The 17,753-nt window shown below is 39.2% G+C and overlaps 1 protein-coding gene across 3 annotated transcripts in view; it reads left to right on the top strand.

Annotated features, from left to right (window-relative positions):
* The window catches only part of ACOX3 (acyl-CoA oxidase 3, pristanoyl), a 90,831-nt gene continuing 73,078 nt past the window's right edge, over positions 1-17,753 (top strand). For 2 of the 3 annotated variants that reach the window (XR_005010646.1, XM_036762768.1), the window contains exons 1-7: positions 117-242; positions 6,992-7,166; positions 8,670-8,903; positions 10,334-10,408; positions 11,417-11,506; positions 12,101-12,244; positions 17,018-17,106. Coding sequence is in view for 2 of the 3 variants with exons in the window: in XM_036762768.1 (XP_036618663.1) it covers positions 7,005-7,166; positions 8,670-8,903; positions 10,334-10,408; positions 11,417-11,506; positions 12,101-12,244; positions 17,018-17,106 (794 nt within the window). In the remaining variant the exon portion in view is untranslated. Of the gene's footprint in view, positions 243-6,991; positions 7,167-8,669; positions 8,904-10,333; positions 10,409-11,416; positions 11,507-12,100; positions 12,245-17,017; positions 17,107-17,753 lie in introns of all 3 variants that reach the window. The other variant, XM_036762767.1, reaches the window with a different exon arrangement.

The raw sequence follows: 17,753 nt of genomic DNA, 5'->3' as shown, positions 1-17,753 counted from the left end.
CCTGAGGGGAGGGAGGGAACGAGCGCGTGGGGGCGGGGTGTGGGAGAGAGCGGTTTCCTTTCCGCCCCGCCCTCAGCCCCCCACTTCCAATGTAGCCCCGCCCCAAGCCCCGCCCCCTCTCCTGGTCTCGAGGTCCTGGAGCCAGAGACGTTACCCAGCCCAGAGTCTCCTTGGGACCCCAGCTGGTCTAGGAGGTCCCGGAGAGCACAGGAGGCTCGGAGGCTGGACAGCAGCTGGAGCCGGTAAGGGATGAGAGCGCCCGGGCCTTTCCCCTGGGGTGGAAGACCTGTCACAGCAGCGTCCGTCCTTGTCCCTTCACTTCCTAGGGTCTTCGCGCCCCCCCTTTCCAAGTCTCCCAGTGTCCCCCGCTGCGCCATCCCTCTGCCTCCGGTCCGTGTGTCAGGTGTCCCCGAACTTCTCTGTCTTTTGTCCCTCTGCTCCCGCGGGGCCCATTTCCCCCCTGTCCTGCCCTGTCACCGTGCCCTGTTCTGGTGTCCTCGGGTCATCCTGTGCTGTCCTGCCCCGGTCCCTGCGCTGGGGACCTCCTGCGTCCAGGTCCCCTTCTGCGTGTCCCCTGTTTCTCTTCTCTGCCCCATGTCCTCCCCCACCTTGTGTTTGTGTCCCTCTGTGCCCTTGCACTCTGCCCCATTCCTGTAGCTCCTCCTTTCTTTCCCTGTCTTGCGTGTCTCCACCCCCCTCTTCTCTCTGCCCCCTCTGTTTCATGGTCGATGGGTACCTTTGCCCCCTGGGCCTTTGAGCTCTGCCCCGCCCCCATCTCTGTGGGTCTATGTCTTCCATTCTCTCTGTTCCCAGATTCTCTGTCCCAGTTTGACTGTCCATGTGTCTCTGCCCCTCTCCATTCCCATGCCTAACTATGTAGACCTTGTGAGTCTGTACTTCTGTATTCTGTCTTTCTGTACCTGAGTGTCCCTGGTTCTTTGCCTCCCTGTCCCTCCCATATCCATGTTGTCTCCATACTCTGTTCTTCTAGGACCTCAGGTCTCTGTATTTCTCTGGGTTTCTGGAATTCTTTACCTTGCTTCCTTCTGCGTCTTCTTGTCCTTGCCTGGCCCTAAATTCTCCCCTTTGTATCTCTCCCTACCCTTTTTGGGCCTCAGTTTTCCCATTTCTAAAATGGGGAGGTTGAACTAGATAAGGGATTCTTACCTTTTTTTTTTTTTGTCCCATGGACTGCTTTGACAATCTGTTGAAGCCTATGGGCTTCTCAGATAATGGTTTTAAACATTTGAAGGGAATGCTACATTTCAGGTAGAGGTTAATAACAATAACAATGTATTTTTATTTTCATTTCTCTCAAGTTGAAGGATGCCCTGAAATCTATCCAGGGTCAGTGATCCCTAGGTTAGGAACCCCTGGAGAAGATAAATAACTTCTGAGGCCCCTTCCAACTCTAAATTTGTTGGTTCTGCTGCAATTCCTGTCCTATGTGTCCCTGTCCCCTAGTGTTCTGATCCCTTTGTGTCTCTCTGTCCCATATCTCCCTGTGCCTCTCTGTCTGTGTTCCTCTATGTCCCTTTGTCTCTGTGCCCCAGATATTCAATGCCTCCTATGTTTGTAATCTTCTGTCCTTTTCTGCTACTTTGGCCTTCCGGACACCCAATGCCTGAGTCCCCATATCTCCCCCCTTCTCATTAGTTCTGTCTGTGGCTGTTTCCATGAGGAGAGCCAGCAAAGAAATAATGGAATGACTTAATCAGGATACTTGTAACAAAATGTCAGCTCTAACTCTGTGGTCTTGGGCAAGTCACTGTACTTGCCTCTCAGTTTCGAAGTAATGATACTTAAACTTCATGGGGCTGTGGGGGAAATGTTTTGTAACCCTTAAATCACTATAGAAATAGGAGTATCATCATCATTAATAACAACAATAAAAATAATTTATAAATCGCTATACCGTATGTGGCCGACCTGTAGGCTAGTCACCTTTACCATCCCCTGGGTTGCCTCATATTACTTGTTTTGCCTGGATTCTCAGCTGGTAGAAGAGCATACAACTCTTGCCAAAAGAATTCAGGGTGGGTCTATATTTGTGGAAGATTGAAACAGACCTAACAACTGATATATTCTTCTATTTTACAGGTAAGGCATGAAAGTTGATCATGATTATAATGAAAGTTGGTTAAATCATGAGAAGTATAGAAAGCATGATAATAAGCTAGAACTAGATAATAAGCTAGAATCCTTTAAAACTAATCTACAAGGAAGATAAGAATAAATAGTTCTTCGTTTATTATAGTTCTGAACACCTGGTACTCAGGGGACTTGAATCCTCAGGCAACCAAAAACTCCACAAGCTGGAAGTCATCTGTGGAAACTGGAGATATTTAGGATGAAAGACAGACCCTGGAGAAGTCATTTTAAAAGATTTGAGTAAAATAAAGATGGGGAACTTGTAGCTGACCCACTTGGATTTGTAACTAATGTACTTATGTAATATTGTATATTATAGCTATTTATATTGGTGTTGAGATCACATACTTCATCAGGTTTTTAGGTCAGACTACATGAGATCTAAACTTTGTGTTTCTACTAGTTCTACGAGAGGGCTCTCTGCTCACAATGGGGCTTTTTTGTTTTTGATAATATTTTCCCCAATTACATGTAAAAACAACTTTTAACATTCTTTTAAAAAAAGTTTTGAGTTCCAAATTCTATCCTTCTCTCCTTCTCTGGGAAGGTAAGCAATCTGATCAAGGTTATACGTGTGTATTCATGTATAACATTTCTGTATTAGTCATTTTGTACAAGAAAACTCAAACAAAAAAAAGAAAGCAAAAATTCATATGCTTTGGTCTGTATTCAGACTACATCAGTTCTTTGTCTGGAGACGGATAGCATTTTTCATCATGGGCCTTTTGGGATCATCTTGGATCATTGTATTGCTAAGAATAGCTAAGTCATTCACAGTTGTTCATAATATAATATTGTTGTAACTGTGTACAGTGTTCTCCTGGTTCTGCTCACTTCACTCTGTATCAATTCATATAAGTCTTTCCAGGTTGTTGTTTTTTTTTTTCCTGAAATCCATCTGCTCATCATTTCTTATAGCACAATAATATTCCCTCACAATCATATACTACAACTTGTTTAGCCATTTCCCAACTGATGTGCATCCCCTCAGTTTCCAATTCCTAGCCACAACAAAAAGAGATGCTATAAATATTTTTGTGCGAATAGATTCTTTCCCTCACGATAGGTTTTTTATAAACAGACTTGTACTTTGTAGTAGAACATGACGTCATTTGCAACAGTTGCAGGCACTTTACAAATTTGGATTTACATTGTGCACAGATTACTAAGCTTCGTACAAATTGTTCTCCAAAGCCTCAGTCTGAGGAAAAGGTGACTTTGGGTTCTTGAAGCCTGTACCATCAGAATGAAAATTCTGGTTTTAACAAGCAGAAATGAAGGGGGTGGGAGCATTCTGCGAGAGGGAGATGGCTGGAGAAAAGGCAAAGAGAGAGGAAAATGCAGGGTATGTTTGGGTAATGGTGAGTTGTGCAGTGTAACTGGAATATAGGCATGTTTAGTGGAGGGATGTTATATAAAGTTGGAAAAATTGGAGGGTGCCATCTCATGGACTACCTTGAATAGCCAGTGAAAGTTTTTAGAAAAGGGAATGGATGGAATATTAAAAAGTTTTTGAATGAGAAAAAAAGTTAATGCAGCTAGAATGAGGTAAAATTTCAAATGCGGAAAAAAGTCTTTGCATTATAGATCTCTGATAAAGGTCTTATAGTTAAGAGTTTATATTATATACACACACATTTATATGTGATCAAAGAATAGAAATAATTCTCAAAAGAATTGCAGACTACTAATAACCATGTGAATTTTTGTTCCAAATCACTAATGATAAGACAAATGCAAATTAAAATAATCCTTGTGTTTCATCTCACTCATCAGATTGTCAAAGATGACAAAAGAGGGAAATAGCCAACCTCAAAGGGGGTTTGAAAAGATAAGCACAATAAGAAACAGTTGGTGGAGTTGTGAATTGTTCCAACCATTTTGTAAAGCAATTTGGAATTATGTGATAAAAATGACTAAAATGTCTATACTCTTTGACCTCGAGACCCCACTGTTAGGGATACACCCCAAGAAAGTTAAAGACACAAAATAGGCTCGCATATATTGTAGAGTATTCATGGCAATAATTTTTTGTGAAATTTTGTGAAATCAAAGAAATAGAAGCAAATTGGATGCTCATGGATTGGGGAATAGCTAAACAAATTGTGAAAAATGAACATAATAGAATATCATTGTATCTTAAGAAATAAGAAATATGGGGAACTGAGAAAAACAACGCAAATCTGGTATGAGCTGATGAAGTATGTAGAACCAGGAAAACAAGATACACACTGCCCACAACAATATAAATGAATAACACCATAAACTGAAGCTGAATGCTATGGAATTACAGTAATCTATCTTGACCCTGGAAAAGAGTTGAGGGAATACACCTTACTCCTTTCATTAGAGAAGTAGGGGGAGATGGGTGCCTTGTGGATTACATCACTGTCAGATCCTATCCATCTGTTATAAAGGAAAGTTCATAAGGTGGTAAAGGAGGAAGGTGTCTATCTGGAAATGAATAGGAACTAAAAATAAAAGGCATCAATTAAATTTGTTAAAGAAAAGAATGACTTAGTAGAAGAAGTTTTTTAAAAAAAAGGGGGGGTGCCTAGAGGCAGAGACAGTTTCTGGCTATGGCTCTGTGAGAGACTTTCGTTGGCAAAATGCATTTATTCCGAAGTTAAAATAATGTTCCATCATCTCTGGAAATGAGTTAACTGGGAGCTTTACCAATCTGAACCATAGCAGAAAGCCAAGAAATAAGACAAAAAGAGTCTTTGAGAAACTGGTGTAAACATAGCAACAGTGAGGTTTCTTTCAAAAGATAATCCAGAGGCAAAGTCAGCTATCTGTACTTCAAGTCGTCTTTTTTGTTGTTGTTGTTGTTGTTTTTGTACCAGACCTGTGATTTTAACTGGTTGGAGGGAGCTCCATAAAGCAGGTCAGCACCTGCTCCACCAACAAGTGACACTAAACAAAACCTGATCTTTCAGCTCTCATCTATGTGTTCAGGACATGACTGTGTGTGCTAGGAACTGGGAGCTGGGAGAGATAAATTGTCTGCTCACAATCTCTATCTGCCTTCATGCTCACACTGTGGGCTCTAGACAGAGTGGGGAGCTTTGTCGCCCTCTAATGATCTCCTGAAACAAATTCCCACCGTCACCTCTCACTCTAATCATGGCTTCTCTGGTTTTCACTCCATTCCAAGACACATGCCAGCTCAGTGCATAATCCCTGACATTCCTTAAAGTCACCTGTGAGTATTGCAGTCACTTTTTGCTTCCCCTTTCAGCCATCCTTCTAAGTGTAACTTGTGATCAAATTAAGTTGGGGAATTACTGAAAGTCTGAGTAAACAATGACATTGGCCTAAGAGTATGTTAGGAGGATCCTTGGGCAGATGTGCAGAGGACAAGGCAGAGGAGAGGCAAGTTAAAGGCAGCAAGGCTTTGGGGAATCACTATAATATTCCAGGTGAGAAAAGACAAGGGCCTACATTGGTGTGGCACCAGGAGGTAGTGGACGAGACTGATATTGCAGAGGTCAAACTGATGGGCCAGGGCTGAGGGAGAAAGAAGTGCCACCAGAGTCTGATCTGTGTGACTTGGAAGATGGTGTCACTATTAGCAGAAATAGAGCAGTTAGGGTTCTAGAGAACCATTATCTTTCTCACTTGTACAAGTCTCCATGTTTTCCTTTCTGTGTGTGTATGTGTGATTTTTTCTTCCTCTCAATGGTAAATGACTTGAAGGTAGAGTCTGTCATGCTTATATTCACATCTTTCCCCCAGTGCTGGGCATGGAATAGATGCTCAATAAATGTTTATTGAATTTGTTGAATTCTATTGTGAAACTTTTACAAAGCATATCATTGCTTCCTCTCCACCCCCCCCACCCCCCCACCTCTTGGATCTATCCAGATTCTTTTATACCATCTGTCATGTCTTTAAGAGCCTCAACAGAAGTGTGGGAAGGAATTCTTTCTTGGACCAGCTGTGGAAGGAAAGCCCTGAGCTCTTTGCCTCCCCGGCTGGTACATCTGATTTTCCTGCTTGTGCTTTTCCTTTACATTCAGCATAGTGGAGGCTACTGCTTTGCCTTTGCTATTCCTGATTAAAGAATCAGAAAAAAAGAACAATGCTTGAAAGAAACAGCCAGTTCTTAAATTAATTTAATTTTATCATTTTTTGGAGGCAGTTGGGGTTAAGTGACTTGGCCAGGGTCACACAGCTTATACCTGAGACCAGATTTGAACTTAGATCTTCCTAACTACAGTGCTCCATCCATTGTACCACTCAGCCATCCCTTAAATTAGTTTTATGTACACATAGTTATTGGAAATTCTGGCTTAATTTTTTTTTAGGCCAACAAATCGTTTCTTGATATTTATTGAAAATTCCACATCTGCTCAACTCATGCCACATTTGACAGCGTCACGATATCTCGGAGTTGGAAGCCATCCATTATGGCATCCCTGACAAGATGGTCATCTAGCCTTAGCTTGATGTCTTTTACTGAGGAGGGGGAATCCCTCCCAAGGGCAGCCCATTCCTCACTTGGATGATTTGGATGGCGAGAAAGTTTTTTTTTTCTTAAATTAAGCCTGAATTTGACTACCTCTCACCCCCAGTTCTGCCATCTGGGGCCAAACAGAACTAGTCTGGTTCCTAACATTTCTTCACCTTTGTGACTTCTGTGTCGGGATACAGTTGAATAGTAAGCGCCTACAGCATGCAGAATATAATGTTAACTACTGATACGCATTCAAAGCTGCCTTCGTGGGAGTGTTGTTTCGGGGAATGTTTGTTTTTGCTTAAGTGTCTAGTAAACTTCCTTGTTGGTTATGCACTATATAGATACAAACCTCACAAGATTAACTGATTTCTTTTTCAGAATAATTTCCAAAATGGCACCAAATTCTAAAGGAAATGATTACAATCAAAGCTCTCAGGATGCTTTGTTGCCTGATCCCCCTAAAGGACCATTATGTATGTATAGAGCGAAATCATCCTTCAATTGGAAGGAACTGTTGTTGTTCTTAGATGGAGAAGACATGATCATTTTAAAGGTGAGATGCTTATTTGACATTGTGTATAATGTATTAAACACTTGATTTGATTAAGCACTTGTATAATGATGAAGTACTTGTCACATTGGGGTTTATGCATTTAAGGAGTTATTAGATTTTTTAGAGAAAGTGGACTTACTATCTTATGTTTATTTAATGCCTTTTTTCTTTACAAAAACTGTGAGGGATGAGTAGTGCAAGTATTACCCCCATTTTACTGAGACTTAAGGAGATTAAGAAAGTTGCTTAAGGTTACCTAATGAATAAGTGGTAGAACGGAGGCTCAAGCTCAGGTCTTTTGATGTCAAATCTAGCGTTGTTTCCATCATCTCAAAGTAGCATGACCTACTCATTTACAGTGTGATATAATTTGGTTTTAAATCCCCTTTCCAATTCACCACAATTTGTAAATGATGGAATTTGAATTACATATTTATGTAGCTAACTTAAAGTATGAGTAAATATTTAATTAGGCAGGCTATTTAGAGATCACAAGTCTGACTTAATGACATTTCGAGATCATATGTTATGACATTTTGCAACTTAAATTTGAACAAAAGAAGACTATATTTTTAATACCTGAAGAATCCATTTTGATGCCATTAGAAACTATAGCAGTGTGTTCTGAGTATCTTTCAGTTAACCAGCCTAAAAATCATATTGATTGAAAGTGAGAAGTGTTCCCAAGAGGTGATAGTCTCACTGTCCTCCGTCCTGGCCAGGCCGCATCTGAGATATTGCATTTTTGGAAGGGCATTGACAATCCTGGACATAAACAGAGGGGACATCCAGGATGGGGAATACCATGAAGATTTTGACATAGGAAGATTGAGTGAAGGAACTAAAAGTATTTATCCTAAAGGAGGGAGGACATAGGGAGGACAAGATATAGCTGGCTTCTGTAATGTAAAGGACTGCTGTGTGGAAGAAAGCCAGAGAACAATTGAAAGAAGGAGTGAGATTGGGATGGGAGTGGATTTTAGCTCATCATAAGATAAACTAGGAATTAGAGGGATCAAAAAAGGGGAATAGGTTGCCTTGGGAAGTAGCAGGTTTCCCTCTTGTTAATGATATTGTAGAGGGAATTGTTGATCATATGGGTGATTGCTTTTGAGGTTACTTTTAACTCTGAGATACTTTGGTTTTTATAATGCCTGAGAGCCCTTCTATCAGAAAGTTCTTGTGATTCTCTTACCTACCCCCCCACCCCACCCTCACCCCCACCCCACCCCTGCCCACGTACTTAGTGATGAGCCTAAGCTCTGTAGGAACTCTAAGTGACGCGTCCCTTATTCGGGCTTGGCAGGACTGCCAGGACCCAGAAGCAGCCTTTATTTTCCCACTGTATACCAATAGATCAAACCCAGAGTCCTAACATCTCTCCTGTTATACCTGGGCTTGTCAGAAACTCCAGGCCTGAACAAACGTGAAAGTGAATAGTGGGATTCAGTTCCTTTGCCTGTGATTTTTGTGATCTTTAGTACTGTTTTTTTCCTTTTAAAGAAAAGAATCTTCTCAGCCTTTGAAAATGATCCCCTCTTTGCTCATCACCCTGAAGAAGAATTGCCCTTTGAGAAGTACCGTGAGCTGAACTTTCTGCGCTGTAAAAGGCTCTTTGAATATGACTTTCTTACTATAGAGGAGATAATGAAGAATCCACTGAAAGTTTTTATGCTGATTAGTTGCTTGGGGATGTATGATTGGTCCTTATCTGCCAAATATTTTTTAAATACATATGTAAGTACACTTGATTTTCCTTTTAAAGGGGAGAATAATAACATAAGCTTTTCCATTTCAGAGAATCATGAAAAACTACTCTGGTATAGGTCCTAAAATAAAAAGTCTAAAAGAGTTGAAAGATATTTTAACATGTAAGTTTTTTTCTTAAATAAAAAAGAAACCTGTCTTATAGAATTAAAAGTACTACCTTTGCCTTTTATGGGCACTTACTTAGGTTCTTATGGGAATATATTATGGATACCTTTTGTTCAAGGGGAATTTTTTTTTTAAATATGAGAAACTATAAAAGAAACTGGGAGGTAGAATTGGTAAGTATGAGCAGAGCTGGTGCTTTTGACAGGAAAGTCATTTATCCTACTTCTAATATATGCAATACTACACAAATGCATTATTAAATTTGTATATATAGACACATCAGTTAATTATATGGGATGATGATAATGATGATGATGATGGTGGTGATAATGGATCTCCATGGCCACCTTCTAATGACCTTTGTTAAGGTAGTCCTTGAATGCACTAAAGCCTTTTTAGTTGGATAGAACCTATCAGACTTGTCTTCCACTGATGTGGCTTTGGAGAACCCAGGGCATCAGGGAAGATAGAACTTTAGCAGAGGAATAATAATAGCCATTCCTGTTTGCAGTATAGAATGCTTTGAGGTTATAGTGCTTTTTCCCAAAAGGCCTGGAAGGCAGGTAGGGCAACTATTATTGTCTCTATTTTACAGACAAGGAAAATTCAACTGAGAGCTTAAGGGACTTATCCATGATCACCTAGCTAATACATGTAGAGATTCTAACCTGTGTTTCCTTATATATCCAGCACTCTTTTATTCCACCTCTAGAAAAGCCGTGGTCCTAAAAGGATAGTTATGTTTCCCATTCTTTAAGATTATTACCCATGTTTGGCCTCTTACGGTCTTCAATTTTCACAAATGAAAGAAATGAAAACAAGTCAAAGTGTCTACATCTTCCTTCTCTTGTCTGATAGCATGAAAGATTTCATAGAAACACATGCAAGCCTTTTCATTTCTGAAATAACACATTCTATCTTTACATTGTTTTATTGGCTTTTTCCCTCTATCCACTCATGAACCTTTTCAGTTTTTAAAAATTCAGTTTGAATTCTGTCTTGCAAATCAACTTCTTTAGGTGAGAGATAATGTTTTATCACTAATATGTACTCAGGTTCTTAGGTAAGTATTGTAGTTGCTAATGTAGGAACCATAGGAAAAAGACCATAGAATTTTAGAAATGGAAAAAATACAACTCTAATCATCTGATCTAGTCTTCTCATTTTATGTATGAGGAAGCTAAGGCCCAGAGGAGAGAAAAGGCTTGGCAGAGGTCACTTGGGATGCTTTGTGGCAGAGCCGGGATACAGTTCAACAACTGCATATTTAATTGTCAATATTATATTTTTAGGTTTTTGCTTCTACTATTCAGAATTCTGGGTCTCAAAGACATATGCATTTTATTCAGAAAACCTTAAACATGGAGGTAAGTTTAAACTTAAGTGACAGCTTAACTTCATTTTCATTTCTGTTTCATTGAAAATCCTAAAAAGGGAAAGAAAGTAGGTGAGAGTCTTCAGAAAGGGTGATATACATGTTGTATGAATGGTTGATTAGTGCTTTCTGCCACTTTGGTTCTGTCATTTTGGTCCTCAAGCTACTTTACGTATGCTCTAAAAGGGTAAAATTCCAGTATTCTCTGAGCAAGCACTTCCTCAGCGACTACTTTGTGAATGTTATCATAAAACATAGTGAAGGAAAGACCTAAAATCATCCCTCTTTCTCCAGTTGTGCTCAGAAAGAATTGTGACATCCACAGTGTGAGCACCCCTTCTCCCAGGTGGATTCCAACCCATGGTCTTCCTGGCTGCAAGTGTGGTATTCTAGCTACTATGCAACGTTTTTGCTATGTTCAGAACACCTCTTTTTATTTGCCAGTTTGTTCCAGAGAGATTGGATATCGGTGTTTCATTAACAGCTTCAGGCTGCTCCTTAGAATACAGTTTCATTCTAGGGAAAGAATTTAGATGAATTACAGGTTAGCTGTAACGGGATGGTGTTTTGGACTTGTGACAGATGTTCTTAGAGAAAGAGAAAGTGATAGATTTTCCCTACACCCGCCAAGCTCCATCTGATCAATTCCGATTGTGTTCTTCAAGGACCCACTCAAATATCAACTTTCTCTAATTATTGTCACCCAAAAAAGCTACAAGAGTCCCCCCCCCGACTTTGAACTGAGAACGAGTGCTCTATATTTCTTTTATACAATTTTTATGTCATATTTTATGTTGTAGTTATTTGTGTTCATGCCTTACTTCCCCCTATTAGATTGTAAGCTCCAGGAAGCAGAAGCCCTGTCTTCCTCTTCTTTACATCCCCAATATGGGACCTTGAGACTTGAACGTAGTAATAGCTCAATACATTTTTGTTGTATTGAATTGAGATGAGAAGAAAATATGTTCATTCTTCATTGACCTTATGCTTGAATATTTAGATTTTTGGATGTTTTGCTCTGACTGAACTAAGTCATGGGAGCAATACCAAGGCTATTCGAACAACTGCCCAATATGATCCCACCACTCAGGTTAGTATTTAGTATTTATAGGTCTATAGGTTCATAATATAAAACTGTCTAGTTGGGTATTAATTGAAAGCTTTTGATGTCAAAGTTATGTTCATAAATTACATTAATAAATATACATGCAAATAATATACGTGCATTAGTTAATCATGAAGAGAAATAAGTAATTAGGAAATAGAATATGTTTGGGAATTAGAATCTGTTCATAAGTACGAATGGTTTAGAGGGAGTTTTTAGTAGTGGTGTATTTGTGTTGGAGGAGCAAAAAAAAGTGTATGTTGACCTCCAACCCAATTATCTTTTGAAGTAAACTTCCCTTTAAGATTTTTCCAGTAGCCAGCAGAAGTACAAAAGATCTCAGTGTTGAAGAAAGATGTTATTCCAAGGCCAGGGCTATATTAGCAATAAGGTTATTGGCCCCAAGTGTGTGCTTTTATACAGATTATCATAAATATGTAGTCATTTAAAAATTTGCAAAAAGTATTATTAGGTCATTTGACCTTTTCAGCAAAACATTGTGAAATAGTGCATTTAAAAGGAAAAAAATCCCAACAATATATGTTCAGTTTCCTTACTAGTCCTTTCGGTACTGTGTAGGAGTTCATCATCAATTCTCCTGATTTTGAAGCTTCCAAATTTTGGATTGGTAATATGGGAAAGAACGCCACTCATGCAGTTGTATATGCCCAGCTATATACCCCAGGAGGCCAGTGCCACGGATTGCATTCCTTTGTTGTACAGGTAAGAATGTATTATTTAAATTTTTCTAATTTTTTTCAATGAACAAAAATCTCTCCCTCCTGCCTTTCACTTCTCCTCCAACTTAGGGGGAAAACAAACAAACAAACAAACAAAAAACTTATAACAATATGCAAAGGTCAAGAGAATTATCTAGAGTTACATAACTGGTAAGTGGAAAATTCATGCAAAATTAATTTCCCACATTGGTCATATTCAAAAAATATATGTCTCGGTGTGCACCCTGACAGGTCTGTCATCCCTCTGTCAGGAGGTGGGCAGCAGGCTTCACCATCAGTACTTTGGAATCACAGTTTATCATTATCTCAATCAGAGTGCTCAAGTCTTTCAGAGTTTGTCTTTATGTTGTTGTAGTTGTTATATAAATTATTCTCCTAGTTCTGCTTGTTTCATTTTGCATCTGATTTATACAAGTCTTTCTAGGTTTCTCTGAAACTGTCCCATTCATTCCATTCCATTATGTTCATATGCAAAAATTTGCTCAGCCATTCCCCATTGAGAGGTATCCTTTAGTTTCCAGTTCTTTGCCACCACAGAAAGAACTGCTATAAATATTTTTGTACAAATGGGTCCTTTTACTCTTTCTTGATTTGTTTGGGATATAGATCTAGTAGTGGTATCACTGGTCAAAATGTATATATGTAGTTTAGTAACTTTCTGAAAAAAATCAAATTTATTACTTAATAATTTAAAATATTCATTTAAAAATTTTTGAGTTCCAAAGTCTCTCCCTCTAGTACCATGGTGCTAAAAAACCAAGAAAAATAAATAAAATGAAAAATTTTGCTACAATCTGCATTTAAACTTCATCAATTCTCTCCCTGGAGGTAGGGTAGACAACATTTGTCATCATGGGTCCTTTGGAAGTTTTTTAGATCATTGTATTGATCAGAGTAGTTAAGTCTTTCACTGTTGATCATCGTACAATATTGCTATCACTATATAAAATGTTCTCCTGGTTCTACTCACTTCACTTTGCATCAGTTCATATATGTCTTCCCAGGTTTTTCTGAAGCTGTCCTGCTCATCATTTCTTATAGAACAACAGTATTCCATCACTAGTTTAGTAACTTTTTGGGCATAGTTCCAAATTGTTTTCCCCAATAGTCAGACCAGTTCACAGATCTACCAGCAGTGCATTAATGTGCCTGTTTCCCCACAATCTTTTAACATTTGTCATTTTCCCTTTTTTGTCCACTTTGTCAATCTGACTGTGAGATAGAACCTTGAAGTTGTTTAACTCACATTTCTCTAATTATTAGTGATTGGGAACATTTTTATGTGACTTGAGAACTTGGATTTTTTTCTCTGAAAACTTGTTATTCATATCCTTTTACCGTTTATTATTTGGGCACTTCTCTAATTTTAGAAAACCATAGACTTTCAGAGCTGGAAAGAACTCTAATTCCTGAGGTGATATCTCACATTTACATAGTCTTGTGGTTATAAAATACATATCTGTTATCCATTTGATTTTAACTCTGAGATAGTTATGAAAGGTATTATACTTCCCATTTTACATATAACAAAATTGAGGCTCAGAAAGGTCTCAAGATCATTACTTAGAGTTACATAATTGGTAAGTGGCAAATTCACAATTTGAACCAATTCCAGCAAGTATTGTCTGTTACAGACTCAAGACAATATCACCTTATGATCTTGATGTCTCTCCAGTTAATCAATATCCTTCTGAGACTGTGGTGCCCGGACTGAACAACACACTCCAATAAGGTCAGATGAAGGCCGAATATGGCGGTGCTGCTCCTGCCTTTGACTTAGGCCTCTCCTCGCCGCCCAAGATCTGATTAGCATTTTTGGCTGCCCAATTCCCCTGCTGATTCATATTGAGCTTGCAGTCCATTAAACTCCCACCCCCAGATCTTTTTCAGAATAACCACTACAAACTATGTTCCCTAATTTTTTTGTACCCAAGTGCAAGACTTTAAATTTGTTTCTATTGAATTTTATCATATCAGATTAAGGCCAGTGCTCAAGGCCTTTTGGATCTGACTCTTCAATGCAGCGTATCAGGTATTTCTATCAGTTTTGTGTCATCAGAAAGTTTGAGCATACCACCTATGTTTCTTACTTAGGTCAATGATAGAAATATTAAACAACATATAATCAGTCACACATACTTGGGGTACTCTGCTAGAGACCTCCTATGTTGACACTGCACCATTAACAGTTAACTGTCCTTGAGTCTGGCCATTCAACCAGTTCTGTATCCATTTGGTTGTATTATCATTTTGTCCATATCTTTCCATCTTCTCCATAAGAATAGTATGAAATCCTTTATCAAAAGCTTTACTAAATTTAGGTGAACTACATCCACAACATTGCCCTCCTCTACTAGCATTCCTCTCCTTTGCTATTCCAATCAAAAAAGGAAATGAAGCTAATCTGACTTAACCTGTTCTTGGTGTGGGTTCTTGGTAATCACCACTTCTCTGTCTAGATGTTTACTAACCATCTCTTTAATAATCCACCCCAGACATGCAGAAAAGGGATTCCAGGAAAGAAAAGAGTGTGAAGCTGGACTGCAGGATTGAAACTGAAGGGAGGAAGGTGAAACCCGGGGAGGGCTAGGAGACAAGGAGAACAGGAAGAGGTGGAAAGTACAGAGGTTATGTCGAGGATGAGAGGATGAGGGTTAGGAAGTGGATGGTGGGGGGAACATGGAAAGGTAGGAAGCTATGATTAGAGAAATAAATTTTAGAATTCTGGATTATGCAGGTAGTACAGTTATGGGTGATTGTAACATCTAAGACAGGACTATTTCTGTGGGTGGCTGAAATGGAGGGAGGGTATATATAGGTCAAGAGAGTTGAAGAGGTTAATGAATGGGATGGTCAGGATGCTTTGGGGGAATCAGAATTTATGTTGAAGTATGAGAGCAGGGGCTCTCATATGGAGAAGGCATGACAGAGAATGGAGAACAATCTGATGGCCTGTGGATGACTGTAAGAAGGATCTGGACTGGGTCAATGAAGGAGGAGAGCTTGCTAGTGATGATGACGAATGAATAGTCTTGAAATGGCAGTTAGGGGCAAAGAGTAGGACCAGTTCTCCTTTTGGCCTAGTGTGTTAGGAGCATGAGAGGGACACTTATTATACCAGAGAGGGTGGCCAGGAATGTAATCCTTCTGGAAGGAGAAAGGCTTTCATGACAGCAAGATTGAAATCACATGGAAAGATGCTTAGAATGAAAGGAAGTTTATTCAGAATGTAGCAAGAGTATCAGAAGGCACAATGGAAAGGAGAAGATGTTGAGCTCTTTTGAGGTTGAAGACTGTGATCAATGGGAGTAAGAGAGCAGGAGAGTTAGTGTAAAGGGGGCTTTTGCCTCAGTAGATCTAGACTTAATTATAGGGATCGGTCAGACTTGTACTTCCCCATACACCAGGGAAGAAAGCATTGAGTCAGAAAGCAGATTGGGACTAGTATCTGGGTTAGGCAAAGACCTAGTGATCACAACCCCAGGGATCTAACGGAACTCACACTGTTGCCAGTTTCTTTGTATCATCACAAGATGAGTGGGGATGCTGTATGCACAAAAGATATCCTGTATGTGGAATGTGCAGTTGACTCTGATGGTCCTCATGTCCAAGGCTTTGGTGCTCTCTTAGGTCCTTGTTGTACAAGATTTGGAGTCTATATGCACAGTGGTTATATCACATAATTCAGTGGAGCAGAGCAAAGCAGGCATTGAGTCCACATGTGGTGATAGGTTCTGGGTGAGGAGATCTCTAAGGCACTTAGGTAGTAAAGTAAGGCTTAGGTATTGTTTCTTAGCAATTTTAGTGACTCAAGGTATTTTTTCCACAAAAGGGCAGTAGCTTCTTGAATAAGGAGTCCTCCAAATCCAGTCACTAAGAGGGATAATATGCCACTTTCTCATGCCTAGTGATGGAGAAGTGAGGATGGGGGTCCTGGAGAAGGAGTCTTAGTGTTGGCAATGGACCCCACAGGCACAAGGCTCTTCAGGCTGATAGAATCCTGGTGGGAAAGGGGAGATCAATGGAGTGTATTAAAAATGGGAGATCATTTGATTTGATCAGATTATTTGGTCCAGCCCCTTCCATTTGCAATAACCTTGCATTGAACTGACATTTTTCTTTCCATTGCAGCTTTTCAAGTTCCAATGAATTTTTTTCTGAGTTGCTTTCATGGTAGAAGTAAGCCATCACATTTGAACTTTCTAGTTGTTAATTTGCCTCCTTACTACAGTGTATTTTTCCTAACTTGTGCTCCAAATGTTTCTTCTCTTCAACTATGTTTGAAGAGATTAATCATATGAATATTTTTGGCAGAGAACATTAAATTCTAGGTAAACCTAAAGCTTTTATAACCAGAATTTTTAAGTTCACTATATGGTAAGCTTAATTAAATCAATTACATTTTAATATTGATTTTAAAAGAGTTAGTTTGTAGAGAGAACTGAATCTTCATACCTACTTTTAAATGTCTTTATGTTTACCTTTTAGGTAAGTATACTTATCAAGAACTGTTTGTAGAATATTTGCAGAAAGAAACTTAGGACTCAAATATATATGATCCCAAATTCTTTTTTCCCCTCATACAAAAATAGGAACCATATTTTCATGTCATGGAAAAGCTACAATCAACAAGTACCTATTGCCATCTGCTGGTTATATACATTTGTTGTAGGTATTTATATATTTACTTTAGAATTTAGTTTTTGCATGATTATAACATTGCATTTTTTTCATTGCTTTTTATGGGCATAAATAGATACGAGATCCAAAGACACTCCTTCCAATGCCAGGAATCATGGTCGGTGACATAGGAAAGAAGCTTGGACAGAATGGCTTGGACAATGGGTAAGTGAGAAGTCCAGTTCTCTCACTGGAGAAGTACAGTTTGGTCCTACTTGGAATCATGTGCTTAAAATTATTTATAAATTAGATTCATACTAGAACCTAAGGCTCCCCCCTGCCCTCTGGCAATCAAAACAACACTGAAACCCAGAGAGGAGAAGTGATTTATTCAAAGTCACCCTGAGACTTGTTTGCAGAGTTAGAACTAGAACTCAGATTTTGTGATTCCCAGTTTCATCAGCATGGAAAGAGTGCTGGGCCTTTGTGACCTTGAATAAATCACTTTATCTTTTCTGAGACTTGATTTCCTTGTGTGTAATAGGGATATTCGTTGCACTGTCAGCTTTGTAGTTGTCATGTGGAAAGTGCTATGTAGAACTTACAATGCCCTCTAAGTTCTTGTGGAACTAGTGGCATGGGAGCTAATCTCTGAAGGAATCTTATGCGTCTAAGACATTTGAGGTGAGAAGGAAGTGCTTTCCAGGCATGGGAGACAGTTCATGCAAAAAACACAAAGACAAGATAGACTTTTGAGATGGGGAGTACAGCTAAGAGACTGTTTCTGTACATCATAGATAGCATGAATAGTAAGTGAGTGAAATGATTTTGCAAAGTACAAATAAAAGGTGTGGGAGGTTTGGCTAACAGAA

Source organism: Trichosurus vulpecula, chromosome 6 (genome assembly GCF_011100635.1).
Source record: "Trichosurus vulpecula isolate mTriVul1 chromosome 6, mTriVul1.pri, whole genome shotgun sequence".
Lineage (NCBI taxonomy): Eukaryota > Metazoa > Chordata > Mammalia > Diprotodontia > Phalangeridae > Trichosurus > Trichosurus vulpecula.
Note: the sequence above shows the minus strand (reverse complement) of the source record. Positions and strands in the feature narration are given on the sequence as shown.